General features: G+C 38.7%; 1 protein-coding gene across 1 annotated transcript in view; it reads right to left on the bottom strand.

Annotated features, from left to right (window-relative positions):
• The window catches only part of thsd7ba (thrombospondin, type I, domain containing 7Ba), a 117583-nt gene that overhangs the window by 28564 nt on the left and 61281 nt on the right, over positions 1 to 27738 (bottom strand). The window contains exons 9-14 of the mRNA XM_070914555.1: positions 26959 to 27074; positions 25630 to 25762; positions 23661 to 23764; positions 15036 to 15227; positions 7504 to 7770; positions 6384 to 6562 (exon numbers count right to left, since the gene is read on the bottom strand). Coding sequence (XP_070770656.1) covers positions 6384 to 6562; positions 7504 to 7770; positions 15036 to 15227; positions 23661 to 23764; positions 25630 to 25762; positions 26959 to 27074 — 991 coding nt within the window. The remainder of the gene's footprint in view (positions 1 to 6383; positions 6563 to 7503; positions 7771 to 15035; positions 15228 to 23660; positions 23765 to 25629; positions 25763 to 26958; positions 27075 to 27738) is intronic.

Raw genomic sequence — 27738 nt, 5'->3', positions numbered from 1 at the left:
TCAAATTACAAGCTCAAGAGTCTTGGCTTGCAGCAGACAAAAACACGTCTACTAAAAGCAGCATTGATAAACAGCAGATGGCCATGAGTTCAATGAAAGTGATCATAGTCCTGCAGCTGATCCAGAGAAATTTAACAAGCGCTCAGCTGTTTAGGCCTAATTTATGATACAAGAACAGCAAGGCAAGCTGTCACATAACTCAATGCTTTTGCATTAATGAAGTTTCTCGAATGCTGATATGAAGTGTGTGAAGAAAATGTGAATGTGATGACCTAAAAACAGTGTTGTGTTTCCCTCAAAGCCAATTAAAAACAGGATATCAAAGGTTTTAAACACACTGTGTAATTTCTGCTGCAGGGGTCTCTCAATCAAAACAATAACAAAAGATGTAGTTTGATGACATCGTGAAGTAGCGTAGGATCATGGGAGTTGTTGTCTTCATTGTTAAACAACCACCATTATCGATGTAAATCTATCTGATGTGACTCAGGCAGAAATCATGTTCACAGACGAAGAAATGTATTAAAGTGTAGCCGAGGGTAATGAGCGCGCCTATACTTGCTATGAGGATTATGAAAAAATAACACGGAGGCTTTATAGTCTGAACCAAGATGGCAAAATTTTTTACTGTTTCCAACATTGGTAAAGACAGATCCACCTCCCATTCTTACCTTTCACAATATAAGCACCAGACTTATACACTGTGTAACAGCTTACCAGAGGGAAATTAGATTCACACAGAGCATTTCGCTTAAAGGCAACCCAATAAAACAGCTTTCAAAAGTTTTATACACGTTACGTTTAGTCACGTTAATTCACTTTGTCATTTCATTCTAATGAATCGCTGCAAGTAATGTTAGCTAACGTAACGCTAACTTGCTAACTTACCATTATATGATTTGACTACCCATACATCTACTGTAGCTAATGTTATGTGACAAATTCAATCATGCGGCGCTGCCATCTGTGGTCAAAACAAGCATACTAAAAATAACTTAATGAAGTTGTCGGACGTTGTTGTAATGTCATAACGTTACCGTACGCATTAGCTTGGTGGCTGGCATTAGCTACTTGTCATAGTAGCACATCATAGTAAGCTAGATCTATATTGAAATATCATATCAGTAAATTAGGTCTCTACTGGATTACTGTGTTGCAAAATGGCGTATTTAGTGTAGCAGAAAGGGAGTTATAGCAAATAGAGGGGGTAAAGAGGATACGACTCCATTGACAGGCAACCAAATGAAATGCACCGTTACATGAATAAAGTTATGTATTTCTCTGGGTTTGAACATTGTTGGAAAATGTTGAGAAAATGGAAGTACACAACTAAAAAAATAAATAACATAGGTCCAGTCGTTTTTAGAAATTTCAATGCAGAAATGTTACGTATTATACCTTTAAAGCCAATACACAAATAATACCTAGAAACTGCAGTTTACCAAACCAAGCCAAGCCAAGAGGAAGATCACCAAAACAGTGCCAACAACATTAGGGGAGTGTTGACAAGTGTTGACATGAGTTGTGAAAACATACTGCTGTTGTAACCCTATTGGTTACAATAATACAGGAATGAAGCATGAAACATCTCAATATGTTGCCAAAGAAGAAACAACGCAAAGACTTGGCATGCGTAGATAGCAGCACCCTAAGAGCTTAGCTTGGCAGCCATACCAGCAGGCACCATGACATTGCCCACAAGCAGATCTGTGGGGAAGCAATAAAAACCCCTCAACAAATTAATGCCTATAATGGACTGTATCTGACTGTTTCTAGCCTGTTGTTCTAAACAGGCACCACAGCAAAGTTCAAAATATTCTGTGAAAAACAGCCAGCAGCATCAGCAGTCTCATAGCTTACTGACATTTGCCAAGTACACAAACACCCAGCTGAACTGAGCCAAGACATCCAATGATATGTAAGCACTAAGCAAGCCTTGATTTGGTGATGTAAAGCAGTGAGCTTGGGAACTCAGTGTTGACAATGGTGATACATACGGTGAATAAAACCATTTGTGAGACTTGCAATGATCCTGAGCCTCCAACAGCACGGGAAGAAAAACAATGACTTCTGCCTTGAAGTGTGTGTTTGTGTGCATCCACTAATTGGTCACTGCTCGGAGTGGCAGAATGCTATCAGCAGCAGTGAATGTGGAGTACACACCTACATACATCTGTCTTGAAGTGGCATGATCAGGCTGTTGGCATGCAAGCTTGCTGATTAAAGGCTATTTAGAGCATCAGCAGCTAGGTGGAGAAAAGGAATGAGGAGAGCGAGACAGCTCCGAAAGACTGCAAAAAATGCGTTGCATATGCATTGTAGATGGTGGCCTATTGTATGTCAGGAGTGAGCGTCACTTGAATTGTCGGCCTGAAGCTCACAGGCTTGCCATGAAGCAGCCGATGCGTTTTTCTGTCCTATGATTCACAGTTTTGTTTTTATATCTTAATATATGATATAGCAATATTTGAGGCATCCCTAGCAGTGACCGATTTTAATGGTGTCAAAACACAACACCCCGTTCAACTGGGACATTAAACTTGAGGATGCAGGACTGTGTTTTTACCAATATTTACGCATGACTCATACGATATGAATGTTCACACGTGATTTGAACTCAAGCTCAACATGGTATCATGGTTCATTGTATATGAAAGGGGTATGATTACTAAGTACTGATAATTCTTTGTAATTATGTTTCTCTGAACTCTACTGAGTATCGCTAAGAGGAGGGATAAAAATATAATTTACTTACCGGAAATACATTTATAACTGAGAGGTCGCATCAAGGCACAAATGGCCACAAAAAGAGTCCTTATTCTCAGATGAAAGCACATTCTCTCTGTCTACACAGTATGTGCCATTCACAACACAAAATCCATCAGTGGAACAGAAAGCATCAATATAGAACATCTTTTTCAACAAACCTTGTTCTATTTCCCCTTAGAGCTGCAACAAGCAGATCAACACATCAAGAGCACAAATGGACAACATATTCATTTAGTTGTGTTCCATAAAAAGGAGGATGTGGATCTACGGAAATTAGGATTTTACACTTACAGCAGAAAGTGATATTCTGAGACCAGAAATGTACAGAAACTCAATTTGGAGATATCCTCCACACAACTCCAATCAGCAAAATAAACTGCGTGGCACGTGGAAATGACTAATCTGCCAATACAACACAGTCTTACAAGATTATTAGAACAATTGTGCATGTGTGTTGATTATTGTACGCTTTTAATTGTTCAATTTAACAATTACATAACATAACATAAAGAAAATATGACACACAGCACACAAAAATAACACAACAGGACAGCAACAAAATGTAATGTGACATATTTAAACGTGTGGAAGGTTTTCTCCTCTTGTTGCATAATTTGCATAATACAAGAGTTGAAAAATCTAAAAAAGGGAAGTCAGTGTCCCATGCGAGCTCATCTTTCATACAAACAAAGGCACCTGCCTTGTACTCTTATAGATCTCTCTCTCACACACACACACCATATGGCAGAGAGGCATCGGAGGTGGACAGGAAGGATGTTTTTCCATAGGACAGGGCCAGAGTGGATGGAGTGGAGGCCAGGCGTTAATCGAATGAACAATAACTATCTGACTGACACAGTGGCTGGCAGACAGTCAAGACAACTCTGTTGTATTGTATGGAAATAGTGCACATACCACTTGATATGTGAGTATTTGGCAGCAAACACTTGTGGGAGTTTTGATGAAATTCAAATGTCTCCTGTAATTATAGATCCAGTTTTAGTGTTTCTCTGGAAGCTCTGCTTTGACATCTGTGCGCTCTCTGTAGTAGTCTCTCAGGACATTTTGTATTCAGATATTGGCTACAAATACTGTGGCTATACTGTAAAAGCAATCTGAGAAGATCCACTACTACATCAGCATTTGGATATTTGCTGGTATTTTATATAAATTCTAAAAAGCAGTGATATATAATTTTAAATAAATAGTATAACTGTTTTTTATTAGTAAATAACAAATTAATGGGATAATGAAAAGTTTTACTAACAGATGCAAAGGAAGAAAAGATGCATTAAAATTTAAGAAGCAAAACACCCTTAGAAAGTGTACAGGAGTGAACTATTCAGTATGTGTCGCTAACAAAACAAATATTTATTGTTAGTATTTTCAAACAGTATGCTACACTTTTAATGTAACAAGAGAAAATGCTTTTTGGATGAGGACTAAGTGATCTGTCTGGCAAACACATTCTGCTATTCCTGAGAGCAAGTTTGCATAAGGCTGCTGGAGTGTGAACTTCACCAAATGTAATAAAGAGCAGGACAGAGGAGATACAGACTATATGTCTTATTATAGCCCCATGCACACCGCTTCAACATGTGGAGAAATCTAAGACTTGACAGGCCTGCTGCTGTGCCTTTACAGTTGCTCAGCTAGGATTGGACAATTTCTGCTCTGGGGGAGGGGTTTAGCAAACGGTCAACTGAAAACATACCGGCAGTACAATTCGTAACATTTAATGTTAGATCTTTAATGATGCTTTTCCCACTTGAACGCTCAAATGTGATTATTTGCTCTGGCATTTATCAATGGAGAAAATCTTACAATCTTACAGACTATCTAATTAACAGCACACTTACAGTTTACTTTACAGCCCAACTCCTACACAGTCTGTTTGACATTGTGGCGATTTTTGCTCGTTATTTTCACGGTGGCACTCTCTCTCTCTCTCTCTCTCTCTCCCTATCTTTCTTGCTCACTCATCCATGTGATGAGAGGATGAGCTGTACGAGCTGCGGTGCACTGTAAATTTCAACTCTGTCAAGCCAGTCACTTCTGGCCGCGGCTCGAGGGGAAACATCTGCTGGTGGGAGCAAGGCCACACTTTGCCTCGAGAGTAGTTCACAGCGGTTGATAAGAGAATTGTGAAAAAGAAAAAAAAGGGTTTGTGAGAGAGGACTGTGGCCATTAGGAATGTGAATATTCTTTGTCACACCGTACCCTTAAAGAGACTAAGTGAAGTACTAAGGACCAAATGTAAGTATGAAGGCTAAATGGTGAAGTGCTCTGACTCAAGGAGAAAGCAGGTTTTTTGAGGCCATGTCACCAAGTCACTTGTGCCCCTTGTTTAACATTAACAGCAGTGCCTATTGAACTAGAGTAGAGGTTATAGTATATTTCCATCCACACAGATGTACTTCACTTTAAATGGCCAATTTGATAATGTTAACAATGAGCCCTAGTCCACCCTCAGGATAAATCCGCGAGGGCATTGGCAACAGCAAACTCCAATTTCAGTGCCAAGGGTTATTACGGGGCATAACTACAGGGGCCATATAGACCTTGTTAGTGGGCACTTAACCATCTGTACACAAATCTCCACTAGAACACACTGGAATATTTTTCACACAGCCATGTCTCATCTCCATTATGACCTCTACAAACAAAAGTGTACTTTCAAGCTCATTCAAGCATACAGGCAGCATTCAAATAACACTTCCCCTCTTTAAACCATGACCCCATGAGAGATATGCTGTCACAGAATGTTCAGAGCTACGGATACGTACTACGGATAAAACCCGACTATGGAATATCAAAAGCCCCCATCTGTCCACTTCACCCTCTCTACCCCCCTTCCTTTCGCTACTTAACAGCGGCCTGTTTTTATGTCAAGGGAAAGGGCATGTCTTGCAAGGCAAATGATTTGATCTGACTGAAGACACCAGAAAATGAACAGGTCACCCAGGAGTCCCACTGGCTGATGGGTAATAAACCTTGTCATTGAAATGTGAGCAGAATGCAACAACTCCTCTGTGTATTTATGTGGCAGCATTGGGCAGCAACACAACCAGAGCTGGAGGAAAGTATTTTCCAAAAGCATACCGGTGGTGTGTAAAAAATTAAGATGCAAACCACTGCATGCACCATACTGATATTCCCAGTAAATGAATGCTGTATGTCTGTGTAAAACATGGAGCAGTGTGGACACTATTAGCATTATGTAAACTAACCTATTACATGTACTATAGTGGTGAACATGAGTGGACTCGCAATATAGATTGGCCTCATCTGCATTCTATTATATAGAAACAGTCCTGGAAGAAGAGGACAATGCAGATGGATGATGAACTGTGTTTGGTCACTTTTGCTGTGTCTCCATATGAAAACTAAAATGCATTATTCTAAACGTACATACTGTACAAGCAAGTGTTGGACAACAATACAGTCAAACAATAGCTTCAAATGGCTCTTCTGAATACCAGTATGAGTTCATTTCCACTTTAAAAACAGACTGGTAACATAAACATCAGCATGCTGTCACAATGACAGTTACCTTCCACAACTTGTTTCCCTCTATACAGGATGCTACGGACAAGCACAGGTGGAAGTCTTACCTGGTTTTTCAAATCCAGCTTGGGGCATGGGCGTCCCCCGTTGAAAGCTTTCTCCCTGAGCCACTTGGACCTGATCTTCAATCCGCTGCCACAGGACGCACTGCAGGCTGACCAGGGTGACCAGTCACTGAGCTTACAGTCTAGGGGGCAAGGGATGTGGCAAACGTCCACCATGTAGCCTGAAATTGAACATTGGCAGGAGGGGGAGGCCTGATTCAGACTTGGTCAGCGGCTGCAGTGAGGATCACGTTAATAATGTCAGACAGATATGCTACTGGCCTGCCCTCTGCCAGACCTTGGACTTGCTCACCATGACACCAAGAGCTAATTATCTGACTAATGAGTGTCTCATTCCTACACTGTGCCAACACGGCATAGTGAAACTGCTTAAGGGTTTTCACTCTGTATAATGCTTTTTGTTTGTTGGCTGTCTCTGGATGACTTTATTAGAATTATTCACTCTACAGTATTTCACGCTGAATTATGTGTAGAAATAGCACAAAGACAGAGAACTAAACACTTCACATGACCACCAGCTACAAGATGGCATTACACTTAGGGTTTCACCAACATTTTATGTCTGATTATTCTAACTACTAATGTCTAGTTTACATACTGGCAAGTACTGAATATGTTGCTTTCACTTAGCTAATAAGACTAATGGTTAGGGGTTATCTTACTCAAATGACACATAACAGTATGGTTTATTACTCTCCAGCAGACAATCAAGTTTTGCATAAAAATGCTTTGAAATTGCAGTGATTTAATTAAAAAAGCTCATATGATGCAAAAAAAAAGCCTTTTGGAAGTGTCTTTTACTTTTGATGAAGTATTTGAAACCAATACAATGTGACCTGACTCCAGAACTCTGAAACGCCGCCCACAGCCGAGATTTGTTAAGTGATTTAAATAGGTCTTTAAATAGATGCGTTCAGTCCCCGACATAACGTATCAACGTTATTTAAACGCAAATGTTATATGTCAATCGGTACTGATTAATTAGAGCAAAATAAAACAAAATAACCTCCACTTCCAACAAGAAATTATCTTACATGAACACAATGCCAGGCTGAATAATAACAATAATAATAATTCCTGCAATATATTTCTGTGACCCTACCTGAGTCTGTACAGAGTGTGGGGTTGATCAGGTATCCCTGCTGGTCAATGCAGGCCACAGCTCTGTAGCGCAGACCATGGCCACACTCCTTTACCTCCCGGTGGCTCATCCAGCCCTGCAGGGACCCCGGAGCTGAGGGATCAGGGAGGATGCAAGCAGACCAGTTCCCATAGGGCTGGGATAGAAACTCATCACAGAGACAAGGCTCGGTCTCCTCCAGTGGGTACAACTCCTCATTCAGGCAATGCTCCTTCTTTTTACTACGACCTGAGTGCAAGATGGAAAAAGCAATGGGAAGCTCTGTCACTTTTTTGAAAGAGAACAGTGAAAAAAAAGACATATGACAAATGTGACATTTTAAGTAACAAAAGCAACACAAACTCATTAAATGGGGAAAAGAAGAACTTGGAAGTTTACATCATTGTCTTCCCACACACGGCCTAAATATAAACAAAATATCTGCCCCAAGACAACAACTAAATGTGAATATACATGTAGTTTTACAGACCAAAAAATACAGATTTTTCTCTTGAATTTGGTTCAACACTTTGCATAGCATCATAGTAACATAATATATTATAATGCCAAAACAGCAACAATGGCTGCAGTAACCTGGTTCAAGTTGGGAGACCATGCTCCATGCCAGGTCACGGCTAAACTTTACCCACTTTTCATTTTAGCCCAATCTAATATTCCACACATACCACAAATTCTCGCCAAGATAATGGGGTTTGATTAATTTACTCATCGGGTCATCTTACACTGCTCTTCCCTATACTTTGACTTTATTTACTTTGGAGGAAACTAACATAAATTAATAGCCAGTCAAAAGTGCTCCATGACCAGTGGCAAAGAAGCTCTTTCCTCAGTAATGCACGTTCAGAAAGCACTCTAAATGACCCCAGGGAATGATTAGTGCTAGTTGAAAATATATTAAACTTTAATGTTTCTCTTTATTTTGAAGCCCCTTAAGGGAATGGTGCACACTTAATGTCTTACGTCACTACAACTCTACGCACTGAAGGTTAGAGCTGGCTGATTGTTTCTCTACATAATATAGAAACAACACACTCTGTGTAAGTAGACTGCACAATCCAAACAGAATTGTTGTTTTATTCAACTGAAACACAGTTTCTATATTTCTAACTTGCTGTATATAATTTGTATGCAAATGCACCATGTTTAAGCATAGCACGTACAGCACAGACATTATGTTTTACCATGAAGACGGGAAAGAATAAAAACTGCTGCAGCTGCGTGTTTTCCCACTGAGGAGGAAACAAAGAAAGACGAGTTCTTTCCCTTCAAAATATTTTGCCTTTTTTCTCCAAATGCACATTTATTCCTTCTCTTCCTTTTTTTCATCCACAGCTTCTCACCACCACAAAGTGGTTGCTGTTTATTATTAATGATCAATGGTCCACAGACAGATTTTGATTCAAGGGGTTGACAATAGTGGAGAAATAGCAGACAATGGAGAGCTGCACAGATGTCCACACACTGTTTTATGTCATTAGTCAGTGATGTTCAGCTCTGGAGTTATTTTGTGATGAAGTGCTGTAATTTTTTTTTTTTTTGGTGTACCCACTTTCCCTTAGTCTGACTCATCCATTTTTTATCACTTAATAATTTCATATATTTCCCATAATGCTTTTGGCAACCCTGTACTACAACAGAGCAAGAGGCTTTTTGCAGCACGCTCCCTTATAACCCACAAATCACAACATCTTGTGGGTTGCCATGTGATCTACTGAGGCTTCTTCTGATGGAGAATTTGGTGCCGAAAGGTTTCTGAACATCATGTCATCAACATTTATCAACGAATATGCCTATTTGAAAATGGACGGAAAGGCAATTGTTTCAGCAGTTCATTTTTCCTTTAAAATCTATTCACCCCAAAACACCAGCTCCAACTACTTTGTCTAATGAGGGTGAAAATGAATTTTTTATTTCAAGCTTGAAAGACCTCCATTATGATTATTAGAGTTAACCTCTCAATACAGTTCATTTCAGGCTTCAAATAATTAGTTCTGTCCATTATATCTGATGAGAATGAGCAGGAAAGTAACACAGCAGCTGCAAGGCATGTGTTCCTCTCAGACACTGTCACTTTTAATATCTGGACAAATAACAGATACAACCTGTCAAGCTGTCCAACTGCTCAAAAATCTTTCCCATGATTGATTGTCTGCCTCGCATCATTGAATAGTATTATATAACAGAGTGATGTCGTTCTGTTCTCCACTGCCATAAATATCCTGCTGGCATAAAAACATTAGTGTTGCTATAGTACGTTGTTCAAAAAATGAAAGTCACTACTGTCAACGCCTCTTCATGTACATGTCAACGCTAATCAAGTCATGCATTTGATAAGAGCACCGGACCCCATGCAGGATTTACATTCATTACATACCATGTAATAGAGAGACAATCCAAGATAATGCAACTGGCTGATAAAAGCTTTTGACATATCTTCATATTTCACAGTTTTGCAATTCTGTGTACAATTTCTGTGTTTCCCGTCAAAGTGTTGTATTGACTGGGCGGGATAGTCTTTCAAACAGCGTTTACATGAAATTCTTTTAGGTTTCTCTTAGGGTTTAGGATACATTAGGTGTTTAAATAAATAGCTAAATCATGATAACAAGAGCTGAAAGAAAAGAAAGTCAAACAAAAGGATTGAAAAGAATTGCAATAATTTTGGAGATCCCTTAACGTTTCACCTAGTGCCATCATCAGGGTCAAAATTTCAATTGGTCCAATACTTTGTTTTATGACTAAATACTTGCAAAACTAATGACGTTCCCATCAAACTCAGCTTCACTTTGTGTTAGTGCTAACAAGCTAATGTTAGCATGCTAACATGGTAAATTAAGATGGTGACATGGCAAACATACCTGCCAAATATCAGCCTGTTAGCATTGTCATTGTGAGTATGTTAGCATTTAGCTCAAACACAGCTACGCCTTAGCACAGCCTCACATATTAATAAAATATCAGCCAGATAACAATTGACAAACCAATTAACAATAATTATCTCTTAGACTTTGTAACTTTTGCTGAAAAGTGGCCACTGTGGCCAATTTTCCTTAATTTTCTTGAGTCAGTTGCTTTAATGACATCATCATTATATGGCCTACCTGAGTGCAAGTGGAATGGGACCACAAGCAGGAAACACCAAACATGTCTCCTGGTGAGGTACGCTGTGTTTACTCCTAGTTTGTAAGAGGAAGCGTATTATGTTTCCTTTCAAAAGCTACATAGTCTTGCTTTAAAAGGAAACAAATAAGACATGACCTGTCATTTTTATGTTCATACAGTATTGCTTTGCAGGTGGTTCTTTCCTTGTTGTTTTGGTTAAAATGAATCCTGCTGGTCCCAACAGAACAGAGCCAGTCAATACTTAGTGCAACATGCCCAAGTGTGGCTTTAGTGAATCACATTCCCGAAAGAATAAGCAAATTACTATGTAATTGTCATAATTAAAGTAAACACATTGTTTCTGTACTGTAAAATAAAAAGTGCTAACAGAATTCCTTGACCTAAGCCAGATGGAGAGAGAGCAGGACACACACACACATCTAACACACACACAAACACACAGCCTGGTGAAAGAGTTTCACCGCAGTTTTGCTAATCCTGCTACACATGTGCATCCCTATTTGTTTCATGGATCCTGGGTGTCCTCGGCCTCCTGTGTGTCCAATGAGCAGCCCATCTGTTTCTGAAGTGGGTCTGATTGCAAACATTTCTCACAGAGTGTGAACTCACTGCCATCGCACTGCAATTCACCAACAATCTGTTCAATCTACGCCACTGCTGGTGGTTGATTGAGGAGCGCCACTGCAACATCACTTTACTTTGACAACTACATTACTGGCGACAGCACCACATAAGCCAACAGACACCACAAACAATCTGCATTTACGCCTGCAATGTTCAACTTGTTTTAACATTATACATTTTAATTAAACAGCATTTTCAATATGAGATATAAGATTTGTTGAAATGGTGTTCCATTCAGCAGCCATAACACTATGTAGTCTTCTTTGTCTCTGTAAAGCAGAAAAGCATTTGCAAATGTGGAGTGACTGAAGAAGCTTTAGTTTGTTGTGGAATGGCAAGGCCACGGATGATTTACCTTGACGAAGATGTCAATAGACAGACAATAGATGATTGATCTCCCCTTCAGTGAAATGTCAACATGAGCCAACATGAGCTCTAGAAACACTGTTGATGCAGAATCATGTTTCCTTTTTCATCTGCAATGCAATGCTTAGTTTTAATAGCTGGTTATTAGGTTTGCGAGACACATTATCACTTTAATGTTCTAGTGATTGGTTGATGCATAGCTGAACAGGCTGAATTGATTCATGAGTGTTTCTGGACTGAAAATAGAGCAGCTAAGATGTCTTCTGACTGCGTGAGGCTACTAGGTTTTACCATGGAGAGGGACATGCAGAGGGAACTTTGACTGGGTGTGAAAATTGGACTTATAAACAAATTAATAAACTTAATAAACAAATGTTACAACAATGACAAGAGGCCATGTAAAGCTAGTTAAAAAGAATCAAGCAATGTAATGTGTGCTGCTAACACAGCAAAACTGATAATATTATTAGACTTTATATTGCTTCATATATTTTGCAATTCCACAAATTACAATTTCTTTAGCTCACAATACAAGTCATGTCATGTCTCTCTGTTTAACTGTAGTCCACATCTCATGTAATATGATATCTGACAGTAAAATCCATGTACTATTAGATGGTGCATAATAAATCCCACAGAACTCCTCTCTATACTCTCCACCCTAGTGCTGTACATTCAGTTGGTATAACCCCTTCTCTGGAGTGGATTTCAACCAATTACTCAATCAATCTTTATTTATATGGCACCTTCCATAACATTAAATAAAATATGAATCAAATTAAATATTAAATGCAACAAAATTATAAAATAACAGCATACTAAACAAAACACATAGAGTAAAGAATATATAAACTGACCCATAAAATCATGTACATTCAATTCCATTAGAAGTACAGTATTTCTATAAAAGGCCAGGCTAAAATGATACACATGAGGTACTTAAAAGCTTACTCTGACAAAGAAGAGAGTCGGAGCAATTTTGAATGGCTGAGTAACAAAGCCGGATAGTGTAGTTAAACCATTTATCTGCAGTTAAGCTCTTACAGATACACACACAAACCCTGCTCTCTGATCGGTGGCAGAAATAATTGACAGAACTGAACGTTTGAATACCCATACAACAGTCAACATGCTGCTCGAGAAAGAAATTAGCTACAACTCAATACTTTCCAATAAAGCAAAGGGAAAAACATTCATGTGCGTATTGTTTTCTGAACATTTTTTCCACCCAAGTCGCCCTTTATTCTGACAGGAGACAGACTCAGATTACGGCAGCATCTTCATAAATATGTATTATTTAAACATCAATAAATAGTACCCTATTAATGTTAAGACACCTCTATAATTAATATAAACAAACTGGAAGACTAGCATCCCCTATGCTGAGTTTTCATACCTCTTGACAAGGAGTGACATCATAATTGCAACAGGAACCAACAGCGTTTACTGGAAATGAGATCTTAACTTTATGATAGAAAGAGGCTTTTGAACTTCTCTAACATGGGGTCATTTATTTATTGTAAGTATATCAACATATCAGTATCTGTTAAAGATGATTTTTGATATTGAAAACGGCACTGTGGCTGAGAAGCCTGCACATCCAGTGTGCATGTTGCTTACGATAGAGGAGTCACAGGTTTTGATTTAAGTGGTCCCAGCATGCATTCAACAACAAGCAGGGAAGCAACATGCACTTCTGACCACTATATCACAGGCCTAATACCAATCCATTCTCTTAGCTGCCTATACTGCGCAGGGTGGAGAAGTATCAAATGTATCTGTTACGAGAATGACTGGCAATCGGGTCTTTTTTAGTGTCACTGTCTAACATAAAGCATGTGCATGTGTGTGAAAGAAAATGGCCATAACTACAAAAGAAATAGGACGCTGGCTGGCAGTGGGTTGTTTGGGGCTTACCTCGAGTTGGTATTGCTGGCTGGCTCAGCACACTGCTACGCACAAGCACTAAATACACCTGCGTCTCTGAGTTGATTGATAAGACCGTCGACTACCAGACTACCAGCCAGCCAAAAAGACAGAAGGAAAGTGATATTGTGAGGAAGCCCAGGCAGACATTGGGTAAGAGGGTGTAGAGGTGTGCAGGTGGTGTGCATTCTGGACAGGTCACCAGTAGACAGATACACACATAGAAAGACAAACATATTCACACCTATGGGTAATTTATCATCAGTTCATCTAATCTGCATGTCTTTAAACTGTGTGGGGGGGAGGGGCACCTGGAGGAGACCTGCATGGGATAAACATGCAAATCCCTCACAGAAATAGCTTAACAATTACATGGGCTTCTGAGTGGGACATTTAAAGTCAGTGGTGTAAGAAGTCTGTGTGTGAAGGAGAGGAGGCAGGTTAGGGTGTCAGAGGATGACGGCAAAGTAAACAGTAACACAGTGCTGAGGTGCTTTCTTTCTCCTTTCAAGCCCTCAATTTGTTTTGTTTGTAAACACAAACGTTTGTGGGTATTAAGTGGCATGATACAAGGTAGCTAAACATAGCTGTATTATCTAAGCAGAGGGCTTGGTAAACTGCCAACTTCCTTAACCACATACTAGATTTTAAGACCCACAGTGGGTTCGCTTTCTATCAATTTACCTGACAGAGAAATTTAAGCAAGTGTTTAAGGTATAAAAGAGTTGAGATATTGACCTATTATGACCATTACCACCGTCTGAACATGAGCACACACTGTTCCCAAGTAAAACTCACCACTGAGCTGAGGCTGATTCCATGTGTTGGACTCTAAGAGCATTATAGAAGGAGACAGGGTATGTTTACTACAACCCCTCCGGCATCGGATCAAATATTCATGAAGACAAATAGTATCCAGCCTGGTCTGCAACCACAGCATGTAATTCAGATTTTGCCATCTGCACTGAAATAACGGATTACAAGCTGTGAGAGACCTAATTTAGACCTGACATAACACTACGGGGACAGTAGGAAGTTACAGTAACGGAACCAGAAGGGGAAAAGAGGTTGGACTGGATTGTGGTATGTATGTCAAAGCACAGGGGCTTTTCAGCACATTAGGATTACGCTGCGGTGACAACAACCCTGAAGATCAAGGAATGTGTTTGAGTTACTTTTGGAATGAGTGCACAACGTGACTACTTTATGTGTCCATGCTGTAAGGTTCAAGCGGAGCATTGACACTGGCTGACAGAGATATACAGCGACCACTGTGTAGCTTAAAGCATTTTTTTACGTGCAGCACAGAGGACTATGTTTACAGGGATTGAGATTTTTCAATCAATGTGATAAGCCTTGATCGTGGAATCCAATCGTTCCACAGGTGAAGATGAAACGGTTGCCCTGAGTGATACCTGTGTCTCACAATCTATGAATAAAAGTCGAGTCTTCACCTGTGAGTGAGCGCTTGCGACTGCGGGATCTGCCACATCCAGGGCACTCGGAGAACTTGGACCACGCCGTTAGAGTGCAGTCATCCTTGCAAGCCACCCGGCACTGTCTGACCAGGGGGGGCAAGGGGCCAGCCCACCGCAGGCACTCTGTCATATAGGCCGACTCACTGCTCTCCTCAACACAGCTGACTCCTGCAAACACAGGGGGAGGCAAGGATGTCACTCTAATTATACAGACATTGCACATATAACAGATCCCAGAGCGCCAAGTTAAAGTTCAGTCATTGACATTGTTTTAAATCTGCCTTCAGATATTTTTATGGTCTTCTGTGCTGGAATAAGCCTGATGTAAGCATTAGGTCACAGTCACATTCACAGTTTGTTTGAGCAGGAAATACTTTTGTGTTTGGTTGAATGGTCTCAGAAAGAAAAGATAGCTACAGAACACTCAATGCGAAAGTCACAGCCATAAAGAATATCCCTGTGCAGCTTTCATGGTAAGATCTAGTGAAATGCTAATTCAACCTTCAAGCACAACACCTTTATCAGACTTCTTCAGATTACTATGATTTATTGAATAAAAATAAGGCTTCCATAATAACAGATTAAAGTGAAAGCTAAATACATTTGACAGAATGATGTATCCACTATCGAATCAGAGTATCTGTGTCTGTTCAAAGAGGAATAAAGACATCACAACCCAGTGCTGTAGCTGCAATGTGTGCCTGTGTGTGCTAAGAATAATTACCGAGCACACACAGCAAGACCAGATGGGTTATTTCTGTTACTAAACACCTGATGTAGCACTCAATTAACCAGAAGCAGACTTTTAGTCCAGTGTGGCTGCTTTTGATAACTTCAGAAAATACCCATGGACACCCTTTTTTGTAATTCTTCCATATCTCTTACATCACAATGAAAACTATCACAGACGTAAGGCCACTCTTTGTCAGAGAAGACAGAGCGAGCTGTATTTAAGGAAAAACGGTATGCACTTTAATACAAACTGAGAACAGGAGGCAGACACCAGAACCATTACATAATAAAGCAAAGAATGTGAAAAGTCTCCGATCTGACAAAAACAATTGAACAATTGAACTGGCATACACATGCCGAGGCTAATCTGGAGCAAGAGCTTCATTGCTTTATGTTTTGTTGAAATCACACTGATCAAACATCCTTTCAGAGATGGAAATTTTGATCTTTTGTGCCTCCAACTTCCACATTGAGCTTTATGGTGCATTCATTAGACCAAGCAGCACAATTTATTAAAGGCTGAGACACAGCGCAAAGGCATGATTCAGTTTCTGCCAAAATGACAGCGGTGCCTGAGACATCAAATGGGAGGTTATGCCTGACAGACAGTTGGATAGATTATTACAGTACAAAACAAAAAAGTCTATTGCACAGTATTCTGGTATAGTAATCACAACCAGCCATGCAATTAGGTTTAAGTTAAGAGTGCAGCAATAATCAAATATTTATACGAAAACACAAATGTCTTAAGAAATACATATCAAAAAGCAAAGACAGTGTAGCGGTGTCACAGGGACCCTCATTAGTATGCAAATATATGCAGCAAGGCGCTACTAAATCTAATCATCTATTCTACAGAGGGAACCTGAGGTGTAAGAAGGAAATTTACAGTAGTTAGTATTCTTGAGATACGGTTCTAAAAAGAACACACACGACATCTCACATTTCACATACCAGTGACAAGTCTAAAAGAAAAGAAAAAGTAACAGTGGATAGTGACAGCAGTGTTGTGAATCAAGTGGCACACTTAAATCAAACACTCCCCAGATAAAGACATTTGAATTACAATAATCAGTGGAGCCACAAGGTGGGGAAGGAATCATTTCCATAATTTCCAACACTGATATTTCAGTCGGATCTTTGTGGGAATAATCATTTGGTGAGTGTAAGTGTGAATGGAGCTAAGAGGGAAGCAACATAAATGAGGAGCCTTAAAATAATAATAATAGTGATAATCTGAGTTAATTGAATACATCAAATAAAAAGGAAAACAAAGCACAAATAGAGTAGGTGTGTGGACACTCTGCTGCAGAATCTGCTGGATGAGGAGAGAGAGAGAGAGGAAGGGACTTTAATAGCTCTGTCAGGTGCCACTGATTGGACAGGAGCAGTTGATTGGACTGTGGCTTCTTTACACAAGAAATAAAAGCAGACAGACACACTACACAGGATGTTACAGTGTTCAGATACGTTGTTCTCTCACGGACACTCTGGACTCTAAGTAAAGCAAGTATCAACAAAGGAAATTTCTCCTCCCCCAACACCTCAACATCTTTGAGGATTCACTATATACAAACATGCCTTTAATCCATTTTATTGATTTCTATTTGACTTTTAAATTTTGCCCTCTGACAGAAACTGTTGGGTTTCTACATGTCTGCTGAGAATGTGTGGGATGGTCATTTACATACAAGGCCTCTACAAAGACCCTGCAAGGCAGATGATAGCTATTATTAAAGTACCTTTATGTAACATTCACAATCACCGCTGTAAAAAAAAAAGAAAAAAAGAAATATATATATATATATATATATATATATATATAATGTTTAGGTTAAAGAGCGATGATATCATAATAGATGAATCTTATTTTCCTTTTAACAAACCCGTTTGAAAAATAACAAATCATTAACAGCTGCTACGTTATTAGCCCAATTAGCACCACTGAGGGAACAATTACACTGACATTTAGTTCTGTCCATTTACCTTGAAGGGTCTCTCTTACCCGACCAACTCCACCCGTGACAACCCCATTCTGTCATCCCCAGTGTCTTTTATAAGCAGAGCCCAGCATACTATGCACTGACATTCTGCTTTTGAACTGGAAGCTATCCATTTTTAACATAATTATTTCAGCCACCGGTTGCCCGAGCCCATTTGTGTGGCCTTTCACATCATCTTCCTTCACAAATGTTAGGAAATTTCAGTCACGGTATCTCCGCCACTGACAGGGATCATCTTTAATTATACAGTTACTTAGAAAGGTGAATATGTTTGAGGGCCAGTTGAAAGGACAAGCTTTGAAGAGATTTGTCACACTCCAGATTTTTAAAATGTTTTCTGTGGTAATGTTGTAGACTTTTGGGCAAAAGACATCCTTAAAAAAAAGTATATATATATTTAATCAAGTTTCCTTTCAATTGATAGCTTCCCACCAGAACATGTTTCCTGTCATTACTTGGTTTTTCATCCACATGAAAAGCTTTCCCATCACATTCTTCTACGTAATGCCTGGTGAAGAGTGATATGGATTGGATTCATCATGGCCATTAAGTCACATTTTTTCCTGCAGAAAAAGATCATCAGCATGACTCATTTGCTATTGAATAATTTCTCAAAACAGTTCCAGTTCTACTCAGGGAGGGATATAACACATCCAGCTGGTTATGAGCCACAAGTTGGCTCAAAGGCAACACAGTGTGTTGTAGTTAGTATGAAATCCATTAGTTCATTGCTCACTCCAAGTTATGAGCTACAACTTCATACAGGCTTTCCAGAGTTGCCTGCTCTATTTAGTGGAAGATTCCCTTTTGTCAAGGCTAGGGTTCTCTTCTAAAATCGTGTCTTATGCAGTCACGCCTCTCATCCCTGACCCCAGGCTTGTCAGGCCACCGTATGTACCACAACCCTCACCTCATTTTACACTTGGTCAGACATTAGCATTCATCCAACATGCAGCCTGCAGAGATGGGAGGAAGCATTTACTCAAGCCAAGGGCATATTGGCTTAGTAAACCACAAACCCAATCGCATGCTTGTGTCTGAAACCTGATTCTAACCTTACAACACATGCCTGAGCACATGGATCCAGCAGTCTAACTGGCCCTGACTGGGATGGAAATCCCTGGTTGCTGTTTGAACTGTTCTGTAACAGCTATTTGAATGTTTCATCATCCCTAGCCATCTACTAGCAGGGCTGTACAGTATTTCTTCAAAAACCTTTGAACAAACACTGTAATTCACCCTGGCAAACACAATGATGCTTATCTCAAGGTAAACAAGGTTTCTACAGTGGTTGTTTGCCTGGTGTTGCCTCTCGGTTAGTGTTAGTTCAGCCAGAATGTCACTTATACTTATACTAAAAACAAAAACTACTGTATATATACTTGTAATCAAGGGGAAAACGATATGGTTTCACACAAAGTACAGTGCACACGATACAAAGTTTATGGTTTAATGTATTTGCATCCACCACCTCATGTAGATGCCGACCCAAATTTCCAAAGCAAATGTGGCAAATGGTGTCAGTCAGAGATACTTGGATGCAGCATGAATACAAACAAAAAGTCAATGGAAACATGCAAATGGGAAACAGATGCAGATGTGCGCTAACAGCGGCACAAACAGGTAAAAGGTGAAATGACAATATTATAACTAGAGGAAGAGCTTGGAGTTGTGTCGAGTTGTATGACTCCATGAGTATACGGAGGCAGGAGCAGAAAAGAGAGGGTCTCGAGGAAATCTTGGGAAACAACGTCTCAAGTGACTGAAACCAGCCTGCCTGAGCTGTGACACACAGAGTCGCAGCTACTGTCTCAGCAGTCAGACGGGAAACAATTCCATCGGCTGTTTGTGGCCAGAAGACAGATAGACATAATTACACCCCAAAAAACCAGCACAGTGCTACTAGGTAGGACTACATCTTTATCATGTTTCTCCATGCAGTACATTATGCTGAGAGTCAGCAGAGTGAACATGTGGTTGATAGGATAATGAGGATACTTACCACTTTTTATTGTCAAATGTTTTCCTAATATTTATATATGTTAATGTGTAGTATTTATATGAAATCATTTGTAAATGTTTTATTCATATAATAATTAATCTTATAGTCATTTAAAAATGACAGGCAACCATTAATTTGTTGATAATTACCTAACACCTGTAACTATGTTATACATCATGGGTCACTAACAGGCGGACCCGGACCTATAATCAATAAATTATTTAGGGATTTTAAATTTTGATGGGGCGTTTCCATTGTAGCCGGCGCAGCTTTTCTTTTTCTTTGCGGCGCTGGTTTAGCGGCTCAAGAAACTCACAGACCTATTGCATACGTGTTACGCCAGCCCACGTGACGCTACTCAGCCAATCAAATCTGTGCATTCCAGGCGATAAACATTGCGACTCTGAATACAGACAGATGAGTGAGGTGAGAGGCAAGTGACAGATGATAAGACGAGTGAACGACACAGGGAGAGAAGACACATTAGTTATTGTGAAATTGGTTGAGACTCTTAAGTCAAGATGTGAAACAGTTAACAAAGAAAAAGGAAAACTCAAGCTGCTGCTACACTTTATTTTGTTTTTCTAAAATTAAGCACTTTATTTTAAGATGCACAATTTTTCAAAAGCTATTTTATTTTTAAATGCAGCCCTTCTTTTAGTTAATGAGAGAAGGACATTATACATATCTACAGTATTATATATCTGTATAGTTCAGTGATAATAAATATTGTCAAAATGTTTTTGAATTGTACTTTCTTTATTTGATTTGACAGTCAGTTGTTGATCACATGCAGACATTGATACAACTGCTAGGCTACTTCAATTTATGTCACACTAAATCACAACGCAAGTTAGACATTATGATGTTCCGGACCTTTGCTTGAGGAAAATTTCTCTAACTGGACCTCTTCGAACTTTAGTTGAATACCCCTGTTATACATGCTATGGTGGATGTAAATGTGCCACTGACTGTAGTGAAAAAAAAAAATACATATATGTATATAACATTTGTTCATATAAGGTAGAAGGCGAGAGCCGACCTATATTCTGTGGAGGAACCGGATGAATGTCTGACATGATAATGCTGCACAACTTGCTTGTTCATATTCAGTTTCTAAATGAAGAGAAATATTTGAAGTAAACACCGTCTCACACACCCTTCCCACAGGATGTGAACACAGCGGCTACAGTGAATACCGAGTGTATGGAAAATAACACACTGTTGAATATTATGAGCGTCACTGGAATTTATGTCAAGGAAATCTAAATTTCAAACAGCAAAACGGAAAAGAAAGACATGATCCAAAACAGAAAATAGAACACAAACAAAGCATCATGTGTAATTTGACTCAAATGAATGCTGAAATCATCAATACATAGAACTTGCGTGCTTACTGTAATTAAGAGTAATTAAATGAACACAACAAATGGAAATAAAGCTACATCTTTATCATATCATCAGTAGTAATATTATGTAAATCGGACTGTATTATACTTTGTGTTGTCTGTGGGTGGATGATAGTATATAGAGAGCTCTGGCAGGGCTATGCAGCATCTTTAAAGGTCCTTGAATAACATGATTTAGACACCCACGCTATAACTTGCTGTCATTAAATCTTTGATATACCCTTATTCAGTGTCTCTATGCCCCTAATATGGCCCTATTCCCAATTATTGTGTCCTAATTATGCCCCTATTTCACATTTATATGTCCTTTTCGTTTAATTGGTTCAGCCATCCACTGAGTAAAAGTAAACCATGGATAAATTCTTTGTTGCTTATAATCTATATTTAAATTCTGTATTTCTACCAAATGCAAATTCCAAACTCATACTTCAGTTTTTGAAATGTCACAGGTATTTAACTTAGTCATTTTCTAATCATATTCAAATAGCAAGCTCTAAAGGTCAATGAGGCTTGCTCTTAACCTGGGAACACTACAGACACTTTTCCTATCTTCACCGAAAAGTCACAGAAATTCACTTGAGAAATGTCAGTCATAATTATACTGCCAAGTAAAAGTGAGCAACGGTGAGAGCAGAAATGCTAGAAAGTTCTCAAAGTGGCACAGAAAGCCACTGAAAACTTCGCTTGGATCGCATCAGTAAATTAGATAGAACGGCCAGTTTCTGGGATTTATTGAGGCATTTTCTCTCCTTTAAACGAGTCTGAAATGATCCAATTAACACTCTGGCTTTTTAACGATTTGGGCCAGTGGCAGTTGTTTGTTCAACTCCACTCAGAGAAATGCAGTTCTTCACAAAGGACAGTACACAGGAATCCTAGAAAACACACAACACAACGCATTCACACCCCCACAAAGTACAACAATCAGGGCTGGTAATCACAGGGACACAATACAATACTTTTTATATGCTGCCAACAGTAATTATTATATCATGATACAGGTGATTCTGGGATATACTGCAGACCATCACCACAACACATCATAATAAGTTGTATAACTAAAGAGGAAAATATCCTCCAATTGGAATTAATTATTTTCATAAAGCAAGAATCATGTTGCATGTCCATCAGTGTGGAGTGGCTTCAGTGTCACTCACAGTTTTACAGAAAAATAAAAACATACCTAAGACCGTTCTAGAGTCAGCATATCAGCAGGAGGAAGAATAGAGGTTTATTCTAAAGGAAGAATAAACCTCACGATTATTTTTAATCTGTGCAGGAAATTCAAAATAGCAAATTACCTAAAAATTGCCAGTTGTATTTAAAAAACAGAAATACTAGCCAGTATATCAACAACATGTCCAAGTACATTTTTCAGTGTAGGTGCTATTCAGTACTGATTTATTAAGTAGTTTAAGTTTAAGTATCAAAAGAACAAATTACGATATCTGTACCAGTATATACTATCATTACATAAATATATATTACAAATGTACTGTATGTATTTACTGTTGTATACAAAGCACTGACTAATACCACATGCCACAACATTTACTGTACAGCATAAGCTAGTTTTGTCCCCCACAATATACAGTATGACAATGTGATAATGTATAGCATTGCAGATCGTTATCCCAATGATTCAAATATGCACCATTGAAAATGTTTTAAAAATAACTGCAGAATAAATGTGCAAAAATAATTCACAAATGCATATCCAGTGCACCTTATGTGCCGATATTTTGCTTGGAAAACAAATATTTTTTTTACAGTGGATGCACTAATTTGTAGAAATGAAAACATTTGTTAGAAAATGTGTTTAAATCTTTTTATCTATTTAGGGATAAAACCAAAGTTGACAAAGTTTATTTCTGTGGATTAGGAATAATTTCTGTTTATAGCTTTGTTTATCATTAATGTGTTACATTATTGATGCATTGTGTCCTATGAGTGTTTATCTTCATTATTCATTTTCTCAATCTCTCAGTGTCAGACAATGAAGCACATATTCATCATTGCATCAAAACACTCTATTGGATGAGCACTGCTGTGTGATCCAGACAGGTCTTTAAACAGTTTTTTTTTACTATGTGTGAGTGAGTCCACGCTGTATATGTATTGCCTGTAATAAGGCTGATTGTTCTTTCAGCCTGCTGCTAAGATGTGCTTGTGGCCATCTGACTAGCTGCATTCATTAATAAGAAACCAGTGTTGTGACGAGATCATCAAGAAAACAGACGGAAAGGTTCATCTCGTTACACTCTCTGGACAAATTGCTTCTGTCTTGCCTATGTTTCCATCACTTGCTTGTTAAAGGAGCAGTTCTGAAAGGGCTATTAGGTCTCATTAAATAAGGATAGTAAATAGATGGAAGAGCGAAGCTTAAAATGGTGATATAGCTGCAGCTGACAAGTGTAGAGAATATAATATGTCAGGAAAGAAAGGAAACACTTGCCTCTCGTTTCTAAACCATTTCCACAGGCTTCTCCTGGTCCAGATAATCCACGTCGAACAGAATCTGGAACCAGAGTACAGCTGTGCCACTTGTGTGTCCTCCACCTACAACACAGAAGAAGACAGAAAGACTGTGAGACAGCAGTGTGTTATTGTACTTTCATTTACAGGCAAAAGTTTCCCCAAGTTTGTTCTGTGTTTGGTTTGTAATTGGAGATCCGGACCACCTCTGTATAGGCAAGAAAAATAGCAGTGTGTCATAATTGCTGCTACTGTGAAAACAAAAATCTTGTCATTAAATTTGCGCAATCTATGTAAGGCGAGATCCTAACTTAACTGCTATTTAGGTGAGAACACTGCTGGAAACACAAAGTGATGTGATACATTTTGTTCTTACTCTGCTTGAATATTTTTTCAGTGTCACTGTTGCTGCCATATTCGAGAACATGATTTTTCAGAAATGGAGTGCAGATTCAGAGACTGAGACCCTATTGTTTTCTGTATTTGTTTGTTTTTTTGTTTGTTTTCCTTGCTTTTCATACATTTTCTAAATAATAGGTGGTAAATTACAAACTCTGCACTCCTTATTGTATAAAATAAAGTCTCAATTGTTTAAAATTCTGTTCCCTTTAAACACTGTTTAAATTCTTTAACTGTGGCTGTCTTTATTTGATTTATGCAACATTTACATAGTCTAACTTGCTAACTGGATAATGCTATTGGTTTGCAAAAGCAAGAGTCTACCTACAGTAAACTAATTTTCATTGTGTTGTTAACCCGATTCTTTTGTTGGAAGCCCAAGAACAAACTGGAGCAATGTTCAGTTCACAGATGTAAACTTTATTTCGGTCACAGGTAAAGTAAATGCAGCGCTGGGCTCGGAGTGACAGAGCTCTCGCAGGATCTCAGTCAGAAGGAGCCCCGATGTCCAAAAATTATTCACACTTATCTTCTCGGGCTGGGCCTGCCCTGTACAGAGGTTGGACTTACTGAAATGTGGTATGAAACGTGTGTGTATGTTGTTGGTACGGCGTGTATCTAAAGTATCAGACCTAACTGATAAAATAGAGAAGTTTCAGCTGTCTCCTGGTATGAAAACCAGTTCTAACCAGTCATATTATCTTCAAGGACGTACATTGTGCTCAGTAGAAAAGTACAAAACAAGATCATAAGTTCAGTGGAGAAATACAGAATCAGAATACATGATAGCTTGAAACATAGCCAATTATAACAGTGTCATTGTAATTCAAACCATTTCTTAAGACTTTTTAGTTTATCACTAATTATTAATGTTAGTACTGCACTGGGTAGGCCTACTACATATCAGTTTTCCATATATATCTGAAGGTGTCGCATGCTGTATCGAACACCAAATATGTTCCTTTAACCACGTAATGCTTTAGCAGACCTCATCCTAAAACTACACTGAAGCATTTTATGTAAACTACAGTATACAACCAAAACTGACTGGTTCTTTGTCCAATTAACAAAGCTAGTGAGAATGTTGTTCGTCTGTCATGTAACACTGGTTAACAGTGGTTTTGATTCAGAATATGTAGCTACCAATCTGCTACATACATATTCACTGTTACTTTGACCATTAGCCTTGTTCCATTCCAAAGGCTTAGACAGGCTGCTTATGGCTACATTTTCATCTCATTTTGCTTTTTTTTCTGCTGCAATACAATTTGTCTCACTGAGCAGCCAAAAATGCAGCCATGTTTAACAACAGTAACATTACACTGTAAGCAACATGAGAGCATGTTTCAAATGCCCGGTGTCTGATGTTAATGCCATTATGAAAGCACATGCATGCATCTCATACAAGTGTTTCACAACTTGAATGCATCGTTATGTTGAACTTACATACTTTCTTCTCACCCCTGTGCTATTATACAGCAAATAAACGAAGACCGTTTTTTTCCATTGGATAAGAAAGGAAAATGGTTAGTTATAAATGGTGCTTTTACCTATACACTGGACATACAGGAAGAGATTCACACTCTCTCTCTTCATACAGTGTGTCAGGACACTCTTGACCTCCATTAGCAGACCTCTGAATGATGGTCCTGTATCGAGACTGTGTGGCGGCAGTTGCATTTTCTGTTGAACATGAAACACAATCTTCACAAAAGGGCTGAGTTCAGTGGCAGATTTTGTGGCACAGTTGAATTTAAGTGAATGTTTTCCAGCAGGAAGATGAAGTAAAATGATACTGTGACAAATGGCTGACATATAATGTCTGGGACACCAAAAATATGGCGACACAATATCACCAGCGTAGTATCTCGAAGAGGTGGCTAAAAAACAAGTGGTCTTGAAGTTGATCTGATCCTGATTAGCTTGCCCTTGTGGCTGTGATGTCCTCCACTTCACTGCAGTCTGTTTTCGGACACACTGTAATGGCTTCATTTGGCTCACGCTCTAAGGCTCATTACACAACACTAATTACTGAACATTGAAAATGGTGCAATTAAGAAAGTGATTACATCATCAGCAGACCCAATGGACTACAGCATATTTACAGAGGCGAGATGCCTGTTCAATTCTTTTAAAAACAATTACATACTTTTTGATTTCCAAGATACTTACAATACACATATTGAAACCCATTAAATATCCATTTTCCTCTTGATGTGTCAGCTTAATGTAATGGATAGTTAACACTGTCATTTACACTTAGATGTAATCATTGAATACACTAGAGACATCAAGGGGGAGCACATTTGTATGAAAACATTTTCAAACAAGTCTCTGGTGGCATTGTTATACTATGACTCATACCTTGTGGCACTTTCCTCATCCTATGTCTTCATACCATGACTACAACAATTTAATTATTTATTGTGCAGAGCTGTAACTAACTATTATTTTCATTTTGGATTAATCTGCAGATTATTTTCTCAATTTTTTCGTTTGACCAACAGTCCAAAATGCAAATGTTTGCTATAATAGAAAACAAAGAGTAAATATTCACATTTGTGAAGTGTATTTTTGTAATTTATGCTTGAAAAATGACTTCAACGATTAATTGGTTATCAACATTTTTGGCCATTGATTTGTAGTTGATTGACTAATCAATTAACAGACCAATAATTTCAGCTCTTATATTGTGTGACATACAGGTATATTGTTAAAGGGCAGACCCCACCTAAATTCAAGCTGCTCAAAGGAAGTAAATTCTAGGTGTAAATGATTTGTTATATGATAACAAGCATTTTTTTAGGACAAAACATATATTTTTTCTAAATATTTAATGTGTGTAAGGTGTAAGGTTCATAGAAATTCATGAGAGCTACCTGGCATGCAGGTTGATGGGCAGGCTGTCCATTCACTGAAGGGTGTCACAATGCAGTCTTTCTTGCAGGAGAGCAAACAGGGCCGGACGGTTTCTGGACGAGCAGAATCGGAACACCTAAACATAGGGACAAAAAGTGGTCTTAAATTCTCTTCATCCCCCAGGCAATGAATGATAAACGTCCTGAGTCTCGCTGGTAACAGGACAGTGCAGAGAAACAACTGCCCTGACCTTGACATCACACACCTCCCCATAGAAAACATGATTGATGTCCCCCTGCCTGCACGCTCAGACAAAAGATGGACAAATATAAAAATGTACAGTTTTCTCACACATTCAGTTGCTTCCCAGGGTACAAATATTGCTCTATGAAAACAAAAATCCTCCCGCTATTCAAGCATACAAAGTGCCTGTATGTTATGGTTTATAATAAAGTGACAGTTTTAAAACCCAATTATCTTAAAGCTGCACTAATAAAAATGTTTTATATTAACAATGGATCAAATACACTAAGTTGATACCAGTGAAAGTGCCGTCATATATCAAGAGGGAGCCATCTGAGTGCTCCAAGCATTGTATAATCTGCTGAGCCTCTTATATAGTAAGAAGATTGATTTTAGAAGCATGTTGATGAACGATGTAGTCCAGTATCTGTAAAATGAGTTGTGAAGCAAGTCTCTTTCTGACATTAAATGTAAAGCAATGTCTGGATCAATACAGAACACCAAACCCTAAATTAAAGTTCTTTATAATGTGCTCAATGTGAGTTTGGAGTCAACCC

The sequence above is a fragment of the Enoplosus armatus genome, chromosome 11, assembly GCF_043641665.1.
Source record: "Enoplosus armatus isolate fEnoArm2 chromosome 11, fEnoArm2.hap1, whole genome shotgun sequence".
In the NCBI taxonomy this organism is placed as follows: domain Eukaryota; kingdom Metazoa; phylum Chordata; class Actinopteri; order Centrarchiformes; family Enoplosidae; genus Enoplosus; species Enoplosus armatus.
This window is presented reverse-complemented; position numbering and strand designations above follow the sequence as displayed.